General features: G+C 45.1%; 1 protein-coding gene across 3 annotated transcripts in view; it reads right to left on the bottom strand.

Annotated features, from left to right (window-relative positions):
* Positions 1 to 16,554, bottom strand: part of RNF185 (ring finger protein 185) — a 30,214-nt gene that overhangs the window by 11,022 nt on the left and 2,638 nt on the right. For 2 of the 3 annotated variants that reach the window (XM_070769884.1, XM_019977649.2), the window contains exons 2-3: positions 3,936 to 4,157; positions 1,187 to 1,205 (exon numbers count right to left, since the gene is read on the bottom strand). In XM_070769884.1, coding sequence (XP_070625985.1) covers positions 1,187 to 1,205; positions 3,936 to 4,111 — 195 coding nt within the window. In that variant the 5' untranslated portion in view covers positions 4,112 to 4,157. Of the gene's footprint in view, positions 1 to 1,186; positions 1,206 to 3,935; positions 4,158 to 8,899; positions 9,964 to 16,554 lie in introns of those variants that run through there. The other variant, XM_070769885.1, reaches the window with a different exon arrangement.

The raw sequence follows: 16,554 nt of genomic DNA, 5'->3' as shown, positions 1-16,554 counted from the left end.
TCTAAATTTGCTTAGTGTTTTTTAATGCATTTCCATTAATTTGTGCATTCAACTACTTCTTTCAAAATTAAAAACAACAATCCCATTTTGAGTTTTCTAGGTCCTTTCCCTGGTTGTATTAAAATAATTTTAATTTTCTCAAAAACAAAATTAAAATAAAAATACATTACGTTAGTGTCTTTGTAGACATTAGATACTGATTTATAATCTCTCTCTCTATACATATACACACACATACATACACACTCAATATTTATCTTAAAGCGTAAATTGTACCTTTAGACACAATGATACGTCATTTATCACACAAATGTGAATCTAGAATTTCAGGGCAAGGAGAACGCAGCATCTGACGGTTTTATACCCTACTGCCTTTATTTTACTGTCAAAAGCATGAAAATGTGCTACGTGCTCTCTATCGATTTAGAACAGACATGCTCTACCAGGTTCCACTGGGGTCAGAATGCACAGCCTGGAAACGCAGTGGAAAGCCCTCTCGCTTCCTCTGCTTCTCCCGTTCAGATTCTGAGGCTCCAGCGGTCTGGAACTTCTAACCTCCCTCTACATTCCCAAGCCACCTACGAGTACAGGGCTTGACTGCCAACAACCATGGAGACTGTCAGCCAGCAGCGATTATTCACAGCCAGCCATCAATGCCAGGCCCCGCTCTGTCCCACCAAGCAGGCGCCTGGGTCTTGGAGAAGACTTACCAACTGGTTTTCATAATAATCAAATGCTGGGAAAACAGACTTTTTCATAGAAGCTCTCCATTGAGACGAAAAGAGTTCTCCCCTTCCTAGTATTTTCAAGGCCTTTAAGGCTAGAAACAGTGCTGATATGATGGGAGGTACTTTTTATAGAAACACAATCTCAACAATAAAATCTAACATACTATCACATCCAATCTGATTTACACATGAGGGAATGAGACCCAGAGAGGAGCAGCTTGCCAAAGCCACAAAGGCCACTGGCAGCAGTCAGGAGCACCCCGCCTGGGACGCCACTGACCTCTTGTTTCATCAAGTGGCTGTCAGCAGGCAGGTGAATACACAGGGTTAGGGGGAACACAGGCAAATGAGCCCACAAGCAGGGGAGAGTGCAGCTGCTGACAGCAGTCTCCTGAGACCAGGGGTGTCTTGTGCAACCACAGCTGATGAAAGACAAAGTAAAATGAAATGCATCTTACCTGATGTAAACACGGCCAACTGCAAGAGTCCCCAGGGCAAGCATTCATCAAGGAGAAAGAGAAAGGGGGAAAGGTAAAAAAATGATTTCGTTAACAGAAACACTGGGTGTGGTGGGAGCAGAGAAAGGGGCAACAGGACTGAACTGTGGAGTACTGCAGCCCACTGAGAGCCTGTGGGGACTGATGGTATCAGAAATTAGCAAAGACTGAGCTAAAGCCACAGAGGAAGAGAAGCAATGGAGACAAGACCCGAGTCTCTACCCTCGGAGTCCCACTACTTATGAAGATCCCCAGGCTCCAGACCCTCCCCAAACCAGCTTCTCTACAAATCGACCTCTGGGGGGGTTACGACCTCTGAAGGAAACCAACAAAAGCTAAGGATCCTCCGTGCAAGGAAATTCACGGGGGCATCCTCACACACACGCACGTGCACACATGTCCTATTTTAGACTCAACTTCAGTGGGTTCACAGCCTCCTCAGGCCCACAAGGAAGGTGGGATCTAGACCCAATTTAACAAAATCTTCAGGCTGTTCTCAGCCCTGAGAGCTCTGCAGGCAGGAAGCAGCTTAAAAGTTCAAGGGCACGGTAAAGACATTGTGAAATAATGGAAAGACGGGGACACTGCTTGGCAGAAAGGTCTACATTCAGCTTAGGGAGAGACTGCTGCCTGATTTCTCATTTTACAAATGAAGAAACCAAACTCTGAAACATGAAACCACTTGCCTGTGGCACCAGGACTAAAACAGAAGTCTGGGCTTCCCTGGCACAGTGGTAAAGAACCCTCCTGCCAATGCAGGAGACATGGGTTCAATCCCTGATCTGGGAAGACTCCACATGCCACAGAACAACTGAGCTCATGCACTACAACTACTGAAGCCTGAGCACCCTACACCCTGCCATCTGCAACACGAGAAACCACTGCAACAAGAGGCCTACAACGAGAGGCCTGCAACGAGAGGAAAACCTGCTCAGCAGCGCAGATTCAGCACAGTCAAAAACAAACAAAACAGAAGTCTTCTGGCTTCCAGTTTCCTGTCCCTCTGCTGCCCAGCACTGGGTGCAGGAGACATTTACAGAACTGAAGGAAAAGTTACTCTACCTCCAGATTTATTCTTTCTCTCTTCATTCATTCATCCACTCAACCAACAAACACTTGGTGCATGCCTACCAAGCGCTAGGACAGTAGAAAACGCAGACGCAACGTATCTCCTCTGGACTCAGACGATAATTCCTTTCCCAATTACTGAACTTTACCCTCATAACCCAGAACACACAACCTCCCTGGACATAACAGACACCTGACTCCAACGTTAACCCTGCAACTCCATTCCCAACAGAGCAGAGGGCACCCCAAATTGTGGCAGCTCTCCAGTGGCAACTTCCCTCACAGGCTGCAGGGGAGAAGACAGGGTGCCTCTCCAGGAAAAATTCTGGATTCTAACAATGATGATGGTCACTCCCAGGCATTAAACAACCACTGTGTGCCAGGCTATGGCTGAATGACTATTCCTGTTTCCGTGTCACTCAACAGTCGTCACACTAACCTTCGAGGCAACTGTCTCCACTTCACAGACAAGGAAGCTGGGGTTCAGAGCGAGGACAGCAGATTTGCTTGGGGACAAACCACTAGGGTTGGAAGCATTTGTTTCATTTTTGAATGTGTTCTTTCCAATGGTACCCTGACTGAATTCTTAATTTTTTAAAATCTTGGTTTTATGATACCTCAGTCACAAAACTAGAGTATCTTCAATTTCTAAGAGAGGGCTGATGACAAACATAGTTTCTTGCATAAAACTTAATAATCAAAGCAAGAGCCTCCAAAAAAAAAAATCGCTAATAAATTTATCCTTTTCCCTGTTGCCAATTTAAACTTACTGACACGTTATTTAAATGACCCTTTCTTCACACCAATCCTCTGCTCAAAAATATTCAACAGCTCCATGTTCTGCTTAATCAAATCTAGGTTTGACAATCTAGCCCAATCCTCCTCTAACCCTCTTGCTTCTAATACTTCCTTGCCCACACAGCAGCTTCAGGTGTCACATGAACCTGACCATGCAAACCGCCTGCCTCGGGCGGCACGCTCTGCACCTTACCTGGCTGGCACTCTCATCCCTCTCGTTTCCCCAATTTAACCCTCAGGGTCCAGCTCAAAAGCAAGAGCAAAAAATAAATCAATAAAATCTTGACATCCACCCAGATTCTCAGAGCCAGGAGGGGCTTCTATAAGCACCAAGGCTGAAATGGACACGGACTCTGCCACTTCATTTTGATATACGTAAAATATGGTAACAAACATCAGGATCACAGCTAAAACATAACATTTCTACATGCTTTTCTAAGTCACTGAATGCTCCCAAACAACCCTATAAAATGAAGCACTGTGTGTGGAAGCACCTTGCCCACGGTCACTCAGGAGGAAAGTGGTGGAGTCAGGATTCAGGGCAAGGTCCTTGCTCAGGGCCATTGCACTGTAACTGCCTCTTGGCTCAGTGCAGCAAGTGGGCATGGAGTGGTGCTCACTAAATGGTGAGCACTGTCACTTCAGCGATGGGGTCAGGGAGCCCAGGGTGGGGACAGGACCTGTCCAAGGTCACTCAGTTTATCAGCAGCACAGCGGGGATGAGAACCCAGGTCTCCTGCCTTTGGGCCTGAGTATATCAGGACCCAAATGCTCCAAAACTGTCCAGGGCCACAAGCTTTTTAGACTTGGCACGTGTGCCCCAGAAGAACGGAAGGGTACTGACCAGAAGAGGTGGCCGCACAGGCTGATGACGGCGTCCTTGGCTGTGTCCAGGCAGATGTTGCACTCAAACGTGCTGTCCTGGCCCCCGCTCTCACCAGCGCCGTTGCTGCTGCCACTGGGCCCCCCCGCACTGGAGCTGTCCGGGGACGCAGGGGCTGAGGGCCCCTTGCTTGCCATCCTTGGCCGTCAGCAAGCTCGGGGTGAAGACTCTCCCCAGGGAAATCTGAAAGGCAGAGACATGATTGCCCGTTTCTGCAGCCCACTCTCTGTGCCCCGCTCCACACCAACACCCCCATCTTCTCTCACGCCTGGAAATTCAGATTATGACTGAACCCTTGAGACTTCCTAGAAGTGGCAGAGGGTGGCAGTCGTGGGGTGTTAGCCAGAGAAAAATGACTCAGAAACTTTCCGTGAATGTAGCCCAGAATGGACCACGTAAATAACAGCACACAAGAAGAAGACAGCCTCCACTGGAACCAGGACCCCGTCTCAGTGTATTTCCATTCTCCCGGGGAACTGCCCAAGTGATAAATACACGCTCAATCAGACTGAAAGTTCACAGGCAGTGCTCATAACTATGGACGGCCTCTATGCTGGTGGGTGAGTCTGCTCAAGCCAGAGGATTGTGACCAGCACACACCAGAATACAAAGAAAACCCTGGAACCGTGAAAGGTTAGGAAGCTGGCAAGGACAAAAAGTCATCTGGTCCAACATTTTCCACACTGCCATCTTTTGCATTTTCCGCTCTGCTAAGCTGGAATCCTATCTACCTTATTTTGTCTAAGTCTACCAACTTTCAATAAAGAGAAGGCTATATCCATGCTGAAAATAGAAAATCAGTATCACCTACCGTAAGTAAAAAATAAATATAAACATAATGAAGGAAAAGCTTTTACCCCTCAGGAAAACTGCAGCATGAGACCTCTTGGCTGACTAACGGATGCGGGGCTGAGGCTGGGACTCCTGACACAGTCTGTATTCACTCCACCACTGCACCACCACAGACCAAGCTGGGCACCACACGCGGGGAGAAACAGACCACCGTTCATGACCACCTCCAGTTCAAAGATCCACCAGGAGTTGAACAAGAACAAGCATGAGAACACCACCAAAGGATACCCAGAAATTCTAGCTGCAGAGTAAGAATTGGTCACCTCAGAAATTCCAAGGGGGAAATGCTAGCTGACTACCAGTCAGAGAATCAGAGGCTTGGATGCTGGTCACAGTTGAGCCTCCAGCTTGCTTATAGTGGTTCCAAGACCACTTGCTAGGTGGTCTTGAAACCCTCCCTTCTCCTCTCTGGGCCACGGTTTCCTCATCTGTAAACTGAGGCACTGGACTCCATGGTCTCCAGGTGCCCTCTCCTGCTCTGAGACTGCTGCGGCAGGCCATCCCACTCACTCTCGCCAGCGCAGGTAGGCCCACCACAAGTCTGGGACTCACCCCTGGAGCAACAGAAGACCTCCCTGATTTCAGCTTCCAGGGTACCAAGAGATAAGGACCAAAAGGCCACAGTCCCTTCAGGCCCAGGGCCTTCCTACACACCACGGACTTGGAACTCGGCGTCCACGAGCACCCCTCACCACGACAGCAGCTCAGTGACTTGAGCAGGGAGAGGCAGCCAGCTCAGCACCACTTTTTCACTCAGTTACATCATTTTACATAATGTCCCAGAAGAGCAGCTGGCTGCCAGCAGCACAGCACTGTTCTGGCCTCTGCTCCAGGTCTTCCCCGTGGTCCAGGGCTTCCACCTCTCCACAAGTCTGCTCTCTTCTTCACAGCATGGAGCCTGTCTGTGAGGGCCCCATTATGGCCTTTCTTTGTCATTCCAACTCAAGCACCCTGACACGTGTGTTTCTTTAAAAAAAAAAAAATTATTTTTAAATTAAGGACTATATGTACAGATGTGGAAAGACAACCTTCAGTCAGGTTTACTGATGGATCTTAATGACAGTCGCCTGATGTGATGCAACAGGAAGCACACAGCACCAATAACAAAGTGTCCTCGCCCTAAAACACAGACTCTAATCAAGTCTGTAAAACAAATGACCATTTTCAGAAAATACGGGGCACAGAGGCACGTGTTAAACAACTCCAGGGAGCTGCAATCAGCAAATTCAGAATGTAGGAGTTTCTACAGGACAAGTAACCAAAGTTCTCCAGAAAATAAACAGCGCAGAGTTATAAACTGAGACTTGAGACACACCAGCCACTGGCAGCAGGCGGGTCTCACTGGAACCAGATTCACACAAACCACCTGCTCAAAGACGTTTGTGAGATGGCTGACAAAAACCGACTCAGCCTGGGCATTAGTTTATATTAAAGAATTACTGTTACTTTTATTGGTTGTGATAATGGCATATTTAAATTTTTTTCACCTGCTAGATATGTACAATTAAGTCTTTATGAAGGAATGAGAAAATGTTTGGGACCTGCTTTAAAGTACTCGAGGGGGAAAAGTGAAAGTGGAAAAAAAAGATGAAACAAGAACGAGGAAGTTGATGTTGCAGCTGGATGATGAATGCGGATTCATCGCATTATTTATGTGTGCTTGAAAATCTTCCATAATAAAAGGTACTTTACAAAGAGATCAGGCTGCAGGAGAGTATAAGTTTATTTAGGTGAGAAGAAATAGATTATATAAATGAGTGTACATCCACACATTCACAAAGAAAATGTCTACACCGCACACACTATAAACTATCAACAGTCATTTCTGGGATTAGGAGGGCTGGGGAACTTTGCAGGTGGGGGTCAGAGGTCCTCCCTGTTTATAATACTGACATTTTTACCTGTATTCTAAAGTCAGACAATAACAATGCCCTTAAAAAACTTTTTCCCTGATGTTTCACTTCCCAAACCTGAGAGTTCTGAGCTGAAGTCCTGGCTCCACACTGACCAGCCGTGTAAAGGCCTGTGAGTAAAAGCCTTGATGGCTTGAGTATCTCACCAGAAAAATGAAAATGTCACACCTCCTACAGGCTGCTAAGGTGGCCGTATGAGATAACACAGTGACTTGTAGGAGCCACCAAGGTAGGAGGGGGCTGCTGCTGTGGGGAGATGCACATACACCCACTGCCCCCAACTCACTGCCCTCTCCACTCACTGGCCCTACAAGGCTCCACACAGCACATTTCCTACAGAGGCCTAAGGGGACAATCGGGGTCATGGCAGGTGGCAGGGTAGGAATGGCCAGGGGACAGTGACAGGTCACCTCAGAGTTTGCAGGGAATAGCAGTCCTGCAGCAGGCCAGGCACGGGGACAGGCCGGCATGTGCCGACTCTAGGTAGACCGTATCACTTTCTTTCTAATTCTTAGCAGACTGATCACGTGGTCCCTACCTAAGCTCTAGAGCTTCATCCCAGTAGGCACTCAAATATTTGCTGAGTGAGCGGGTACAGACACACATAACTGGTTTCAGTCAACTCCCAGGCCGGCCGCTCACACAAGCTCTCTCTGCAACGTACCCTGGGCCCCATCCCCAGAGCCTCCTCTCCCCACCTCCTGCCTTCCCTCAGGCACAGGAGCCTCACTGCACCAGGCCCTTCCCCGGGTCCATTCACTGAGCACCTGCAGAACACGATGTGGACAGAGCCTCTGGGACACTGGTCTAGAGAACAGAGGGCCCTGTCAGCTCAGGAACCAGATAGAGTAGAGAGGAAGTAGACCCCGGGCATATGTGCGCTGCCATCCTGCTGAAAGCTGGCCTGGTCCCCGGAAGGCCTCGATTTAGACCTGACCACAGAGGAGCCCTGCAGCAGTCCATTGTGTGCCCTTGTCCCTACCCCTACCGTTCTTCACTCCTGATCTGAACGCACTTTCCAGTTTCCAAAGCACATTCACATCTACTACCACTTCTGACTCTCACTCCACTTTACAGAGGACATCAGGCCAGAGATGTCAGAGGACCTGCCCAAGGTCAGGCCACTACACATGTAATAATTCTGTGCCCGATTCTGACTTTCCAACACATCAGCACTCTTTCCACTCTTACCTGTTGCCCCTTTAACATGCAGCATTACAAAATTAAACATCTGGTCTTTGCTTTTCCTCAAATGTATTCCTCTAACTTTTTTGTTCTTTGCAGTGATTGCAAAGCAAACTCACCCTTCATCCATCTATGCCTGAGACCAAAGGATCTCTACTCCAACTACAATGGAGGCCTGGTGCTACCACCTGGGGTGACAGAGTCATAAAGAAGAGTAAGACCATGCTGAGTCCCTGGAGTCTAGAATAGGAGCTAATTATAATAATCTTTAACAAGGAGCTCCATCAAACTTGCCTGTTTTTCCTAAACACGGCAGCCCCCCAGAGATCTGGTTCCTAGACTCCCTCAGTGATTTAAACAGGACCTGGAACTGGATGGTGGGATCTTTGATCTTCATTGTAGGATCTTTAGTTGTAGCATGTGGGATCTAATTCCCTGACCAGGGACTGAACCCGGGTTCCCTGCATTGGGAGTGAGAAGTCTTAGCCACTGGACTATCAGGTAAGTCCCAAGAACGTGTATTTTAAATAAGTGTCCCCACAGTCCACTCCAGATGATTCTGATGAAGTGTTCTGGAAAATCAGCTCTCAAATAGTAGAACTCTACCAGAATGCAGTTTGGAAAGACAATAACCTCAAGGCTTGTCCTTCAGAATGCCCAACCCCAGCTACAGCCCACAGGGACCACGGAGAAGTCAGGTCAACTCAGGGGGCAGGCAGAGGCAGGGACAAGTCTGCCTCAGACCAGCCAGCACCTGGACCATCCGTGACAAAGCTGATCATTTAAAGAACAAGTTCATACCTTGCTCTGAAAAACATCTCTAAATCTGAGATGTCCAAGGCACCACACATAGTGCTGGGACTAAGGCAGGTTTGTAATACTCCATGATCCCTTAGGAACACCAAGCCTGGCAGCTGGAGTGGACTGACTGAGCATCCTCACTCCTACGACCTTCCCAGAGCTGGCCTGGCTTACCTCACAGGATCGAAGCAGAAGAGAGAAAGCAAGAGTTGCATATCCCTGAAGGAACTACCAGGGAATGTGAGCTCGTGAAGAAATCTCTTTGCAGTACTCTTGTGTTCAGTTCTCAGGTCCTAGAGAAAACTGCAGGAATGCATAATCTTCCTTCCCTGCCCCTTTAACTCTAAGAATTCCTTGACCAGAGTGTACAGAGACATCTGGAAACGTTGGTTCTAACTATGAAGATTACAGATTTGGATGATAAATAACTAGCATGATGTGAGAGGTGATCCCGCAGAGGTCTTGTTTCTATGGGCAGACACGTGTTCACAAAGAAGTCTTCTGTCAGGACCAGTGGCGAGCCCCAGCCTGTCTTCATGGCTCATCAGGCTGCTGCTGGACACACAGGCAGAGAGGGGACCCACATTCTAAGAATGTCGACATCATACTCACAGAAGGTTAGAGTGGGAGGAAATCTAAGTAAGAGGGTGACTGAACTCGGAACACACAGAAACCAGGCCCTAAAATTTTGGCGTCTACGTGAAGTTTTGGTCCCACAGTTAGCTCACAGAGGCCCAGCCCTCAAATACAGGGCCAAGGGCATGAGTGGGCTCTCAGGCCCAGAAGGACAGAGGAGGCTAAGCAACTGGCCTCTTTTCCTTAGGGCTGCACGGGTCCTTTTCTTGGGTATCTCTAATCTATCTGTCCACCCAATCCCATACCAACCATCAAAGATTTATTAATGATCCTATTTGCCAGGCATTCAAGGCATAAATAAAAAAGGGTTTCAGTCTAAAGGGAGATACAGGCAAGTGAACCAACAGGCAGCCCAGTGTGCTGACAGTGGTGTGTACAGAGCGCCTGAGGGCAGGGCTTACTGGTGACACAAGACAAGTGGACAACTCAATTTGCCAAGTTCAGCATGGTTGGAGCCCAGAGCTCATGTGGGGGTAGCAGGGCAGCAAGGTCTGCAGCCGAAGCAGGAAGGAAAGCGTGGAAATCCTTGTGCCCTTCAGTCCTGGCCTGTCAGGCTGACATGCCCAGCTGAGCCACCTAACCCAGACCTACCTCACCTTCCAAAGGCTTCCATGATCCCAATGTCTCTTCCTTTCCCCACCCAGCTCCATCCCCTGGCTAAACTAAACTGGTAGATTCACACGACAGATTATAAGACCACTAAAAATTACCCTTCTATGAGGATTTTGGTTATGTGGGAATTTTTCTATATAGCATAAAGTAAAAAAAAAAAAAAAAAGCAAAATAGAAAATTATATACCAAACTGAACATACTGTATGATATTAACAGGTTAAAAGATACAGAAAAAAATTGGAAGGGGCCCAAATGTTATCTGTAGTGTCTCTGGATAATGGAACCATGGGCAAATTTTTAAAGCTGCTTTTACACTTAACTGTACTTCCCACTTTTTCCATAGTAAGTACTACATTATTAAGACACAGAAAAATATGGGAAAATGTTAAATGTCCCAGAATTTCAGATCTTAGTACAGGACAAAAAGGAAAGCAATCTGATTAAAGATATCTATACTAACTTGTAATGATCCTTAGCATAATAATTATTTCAGACATTTCACATTTTGAAATTTTATTGATTTATATTTTTAATGAGTAACACTCATGTGGCTGAATTCAAAAGGCACAAAATGATCAGACTGAAAAGTCTCTCTCATCCATGCAACCTAGTCATCCTGTTCTTGGCCTTGGAGACCAATGGTTCTAGACTACATCTTTAAGACATATTCCAGCTTAGAACTGCTGGGTCAAAGGGTATCTAAAATTTGTAATTTTGTACCAACGCCTTTGAAAAAGGATGTGCAAATTTTTACTCCCATGAAAAATACACAAGAGTGTTTGTTACTCCCATCTTTGCCAACAGTATACACGTTTTCAAAAGAGAACGCATCCTAAGTCTCATGGGGAAAATAGGGTAATTTTGGCAGTTTGGGAAGATATTTTAAATTCACTAATTCATTTGCTAATTAACTATTAAAACCCATTATATCCCATGCACTAGACCAGGCCTTATAGGTAACAATTTCCAAACATAACACGTATTTGAGTGGAAATTCTAGGCTCAGCTGCTTCAACTTTCTCACATTGTCTTCAATTATTTGTTTTTCGGTGGTTTTTTTTTTTTCAGTTATTATTATTGTTTTTTTTTTCTTTTCTTTTCTTTTTCCTTTTTGTGTTTGTGGCTGCGCTGCGTGGCATGCAAGATTTTAGTTTCTCGACCAGGGATCAAACCCACGCTTCCTGCAGTGGAAGCACAGAATCCCAACCAGGGGACCACCGGGGAAGTCCTATCTTCCATCATTTCTAAATCAAAAGTGTTTTAGCTTGTTTGGCATCAAGTGTCAATGACTTTTCTTAAAGCTTACCAGGTTTCATAGGCAAGGACGGGGTAGGATTCAGATAACCCCAGCACAAACTTTCAAGGACCAAAAGGCTGCCTTCTGTCATTCCTTATACCACTGTCTTAAAATGTTCTTTAACTTTTTATGGGCTTTTGTCCTTAAAAATCATCATGGCACAGAGGAATATGATGGCTCTGGGTTCAAATCTCAGATCCACCACTTACTCTGTGACCTCGCGCATTACCTTCTCAGGCCTTTTTTACCCATCTGTTAAAATGGGGCAATTACCTTCCTCACAGGGTAGTTGGAGGGATTAAAGAGATAAAACAATGAGGGCTGGCACAGAGTTAATACCCCTCCACTGAGGTTTCACAGAGCACACTGAAGGTGTAACTACTTCTTCACACTCCCCACGGATCTATGCAGTCAGCAGATATTTATTTGATTAATTTGCTGAATGAATGAGTCAAAACTTCCCTTTCTGAATGAGCATTGTTCCTTGAAGGCATTGTAGATGAGACAGCAGAACTGTGTATGAGCAAATCCAGACCAAGACACGATTTTTGACCTGGGCAAAATCAGATTTCCCCCAACAGTGTTACGGTCAGGAGGGAACTGTTGTATCTATTACCACTATGAGTAACATCAGCTGACACTGTGCTCAGCCCTTTACACAAACTGTCTCATCCAATCTTCACAACCTGCCTTCGAGGTAAACACTCCCTACCATACACAGCACCCCCTGCGATGTCAGATTGAGGTGCAGAGTAGTTAGGTCATTTGCCCATGGTCACAGAGCCAGTCAGAGGCAGTTTTCAACTCCCAAGCCAATGTGCTCAATTAAGTACCTCAATGATTCATTTGTATGTCCTCTCAAGTCCAGACCCAGACCCTAAGTGCCTTAGCACAGGGCTAGACACCTCAAGAGCACCTCATAAATGCATGTAGGTTGATGGATCTGATGCCCAGGAGTACTTTGAACTGTACAACTCAAGATGAATCAATGTAGCCAACTAAAGCCGTAGAAAATCAGTGTTCTAAAAGTACAAGACATTCTTCAGGGATGTTTTTCAGAACTGGAAATGTTACATAACTGTTTTAGAGTAATTTTTTTCTTAAGCATTGTCCAAAACTCTTCAACAGATATAAGGGGAAAAAAAAAGATTATGGATATGGGACCATAGAAAGTTCAGGTTTCCCTAGATTAGTACCGATCTGTATTAGAGATAACACTACTCACACAGAGGATCAATTATTCACTGAACTGTCTTGCTTACTCCAGTTAAACACTCCCAGAGTCACATGCACAGTACGTGACAGACAATATACATTCAATAAATATGTCAATAAACAAAAGGGAATTTGACAATTTCAGTTCAAATCAACGTAACTGGATAAAACATTGTATCAAAGAAAGATCTTCAGAGTGGACAGGTCCTAGGCAAGCATGGTGAATTTTTAGTATAATACAGTGAGAGGAACAACCTAGAGCCAGAGGGCCTAGTCCAGCTCTCAGCTGGCCCTCTCAGCTAGGCCAGGGTCCTCACCTGCAGATGGGGTGATTGTGTGTGCCCTTGCTTTGTCATCCAAAACCTTTTCAAAGTGAGAGTTCAGCTTTTGTTTTCATGTGGCCAGTGAATTGTTATTCAATTCAGAGTCCACAAAATCTCATTAATTCAAATTTTATCTGAAGCTGAGGACCTCTGAAAAACTCTAAAGACAGAACATCAAGAAAATGAATAAGGTCAACAAGATTTAACTAGGTAACAACAAAACTGTCTAAGAGTTTTAATAACGTCAGCATATACTTGACAAAAACAATGATCCCACTTCTCCTAAGGTCCTAAGGAGGACCATCAGGAGAGCATGCATAAAACAGATCAGGGGAGTTCCCTGTCTAGTGGTTAGGATTTGGCACTTTCACTGCTGTGGCCTGGGTTCAATCCCTGGCCAAGGAACTGAGATCCCACAAGCCATAAGGCCAAAGCGGGGGAAAAAAAAAGACATTATCAACAGAGTAAGAAAGCAACTTACAGAGTGGGAGAAAATATCTGCCAGTCACGTATCTGAGGGATCAATATACTGAGTATATATAGAACTCCTAAAACTCAACAGCAAAAAAATGAACAATCTAATCCAAAAATGGGCAGAGGACTTCAAAAGACATTTCCCCAAAGAACATATACGAATGGCCAATAACAACATGAGAAGATGCTCAACATCACTAATTATGTGGGAAATGCAAATCAAACTATGACATGCCATCTCATACCCATTAGGATGGCTACTGTCAAAGAAAACAAAACAAAACAGAAGAGCACAAGAGCTGGCGAGGAGGTGGGGAAACTGGAGCCCTTGTGCACTTTTGGTGGAATGTAACACGGTTCAGCTGCTGCGGGAAACTGTCTGACGGTTTCTGCATTCTGCAAAATGTCTAGTATGAGCACAAATTACTTTCACAATTAGAATTACTGGTGTGCGGATTTCCCTGGCAGTCCGGAGATTAAGACTCCACCTTCCAATGCAGGGGCTGCAGGCTTGATCCCTGGTTGGGGAGCTAAGTTCCCAAATGCCTTTGACCAAAAAATTTAAAAGAGCCAAAACATAAAATAGAGGCAATACTGTAACAAATTTTCAATAAAGACTTAAAAAATGGACCTTAAAAAAATTTTTTTTAATTAAAAAAAAAAAAAAAAAAAGAATAATTACTGGTGTGTGTGTTTTCCAGTCTAGTGAGAACTGAATGCTTTGGAGTCCAGAGATGTATGAGGGCACTGGTAGCTCTGCCAACTCAGGTAGCAGCCCAAGGCCATCACCAGTCCTGACTTTGCCAACTACCTCTGACTCCTCGAGTCCCTGCCTGTGATCAGACAAACACAAGAGTAGCTCCTGAATGACAGCATCTCCTAGTGTTCTTATCATGTCTGGGGTGAGGCCGAGGTACCCCTTTCACTGGACGTGGCCATCCCAGCTCTGCACAGTCAGCAGTGGTTGGGCTGAACCAAGCTCTGAGTGGTCAGCAGTTTCAAATGGCAACTTACTCTGAACTTCACGCTCAGTCACTCAGTTGTGTCCGACTCTTTGGTAACCCCATGAGCTGTAGCCCATCAGGCTACCCTGTCCATGGGATTTTTCAGGCAAGAATACTGAAGTGGGTTGCCATTTTCTCCTCCAGGAGATCTTCCCAACCCAGGGATGGAACCCGTGTCTGCTGCACTGGCAGGAGAATTCTTCACCGCTAAGCCATTGGGAAGCCCTTTCAACATGTCCAAATCCAACTGCATTCAGATCAGGGCGTTACTGGCATTGCCTCAGATTTTGCAGTTCAGCTCATGCTGAATTACTTCAAGGGGCTTCAGGGGATCTGCACACTCTGAATATTTACATGCAAAATTGTACATGATGACAAGTAACTCAATTACAAAAGGGCTAAGGGTCTGAATAGACATTTCTCCAAAGAAGATGCAAGGATGTCCAATATGCACGTGAAAAGTTATTCAACATCAAGTCTTAGGGAAATGGGAAATGCAAATAAAACTACAATGAGATGCCACACCACACCCACTAGAGTGGAAAAAATAATAAAATAATAAAGGACAATAACAAGTGTTGAACAGGGCGTGGACAAAATGGACTTCTCATATATTGCTAGTGAAAATATGAAATGGTGAGGTGCTGTGGAAAGAAGTTAGGCAGGTCCTCAAAAGGTTAAAAACAGAGTTGCCATATGACCTAGCAATTCCACTCCTAGGTATACACATCTAAAAGAACTCAAAATATGTTCACACAAACTTTGCACATGAATGTTCAGAGCAGCATGTCGTAACAACTAAAAGGCAGAAACAACTTACATGTTAATCAACTGACAACTAACCAAACAGTGCGTCCACGCAGTGGAATATTACTCAGCCATGGAAGGAACGCAGTACTGACACATGCTATGACATGGATGAACCCTAAACACTATGCTTAATCAAAGAAGCCAGAGACAAAAGGCCACATACTATGTGATTCCAGATTAGTGGCTGTCAGGGGATGGGAAGAGGGAAGAGGAGGGAGAAACTGCTAACATGTACGGGGATTCTTCTTGGGATGATGAAGATACTCTGGAATTCAAACAGCAGTGAAGGCTGCATAACTTTGGGAACATTCACACATTAAAATGATGAATTTCATAATATGTGAATTTTATCCCACCCTCTCAAAAACTTTGAGAAACATCTACAAAATAATTGGCCACCTCTCTTCAAAAATTTACAGTCAGGCTTCCCTGGTGCCTCAGTGGTAAAGAATCTACTTGCCAATGCAGGAGGCACTGCACTGATCCAGGAAGAGCACAGATGCCAAGAAGTAATTAAACGTCTGCACCACAGCTACTGAGCCTGCACTCTAGAGTCTGCAAGCTGCAACTACTGAACCCACTTGCCCCAACCACTCCAGCCTGAATGCCTAGAGCCAGTGCTTTGCAACAGGAGAAGCCACCACAATGAGAAGCCCACACACCACAACTGGAGAGTAGCCCCCACGCTCTGCAACTAGAGAAAAGTCCACACAGCAATGAAGACCCAGAACAGCCAAAATGTAATGAATGAATAAATAAAGTCATCTTTTTAAAAAAAGTTTACATTCATGAAAGCCAAAAAAGACTGAGCAACTGTCTCAGATTGAACAGACTAAGAACACTTGATACTAAATGCAATGTGGGAAACTAGATTGGATCCTGGAACAGAAAAAGGATATCAGTGAAACAAATGGCAAAACTTGAATAAAGCCTATAGTTAGTAGCACGGTATTTATCCTAAATTTATCAGATAATTTTATTATGGTTATGTAAATGTTAACATTAGGGACAGCTGGGTTAAGAGTATGCTTGAACTTTATGCGTTCTTTTTGGAAGTCTAAAATCATTTCAAAAGAAAAAGAAAAAAAAGTATATGGAGCAGGTCAGCGGTTGGCAAATTTTTTTCTGAAAAGCACTGTATAGTAAATACTTTAGATTTAGCAGATCATATGGTTTTTGGAGCAATTACTCTACTTTGCTGCCAAAAACAGTATGTAAATTAACAGATGTGGCTGTGTTCCAATAAAGCTTTATTGATAGAAATAGATTTGATTTTCTTTTAATTTTCACATATCAAAAAATATTCTTCCTCTTTGGATGTAATCTACACCATTAAAAAATGTAAAAACCATTCCCAGCTCACAGGCCACACAAAAACAGGCAGTGGGGTCAGATTTGGGCCCCAGGCCAAAGACTGCAGACTCCTGCTCCAGGTCAGAATCTGCCAGTGTGCTTCC

The sequence above is a fragment of the Bos indicus genome, chromosome 17 (genome assembly GCF_029378745.1).
Source record: "Bos indicus isolate NIAB-ARS_2022 breed Sahiwal x Tharparkar chromosome 17, NIAB-ARS_B.indTharparkar_mat_pri_1.0, whole genome shotgun sequence".
Lineage (NCBI taxonomy): Eukaryota > Metazoa > Chordata > Mammalia > Artiodactyla > Bovidae > Bos > Bos indicus.
The sequence above is the reverse complement of the archived record's forward strand: the minus strand, read 5'-3'. Positions and strand labels throughout refer to the sequence as shown.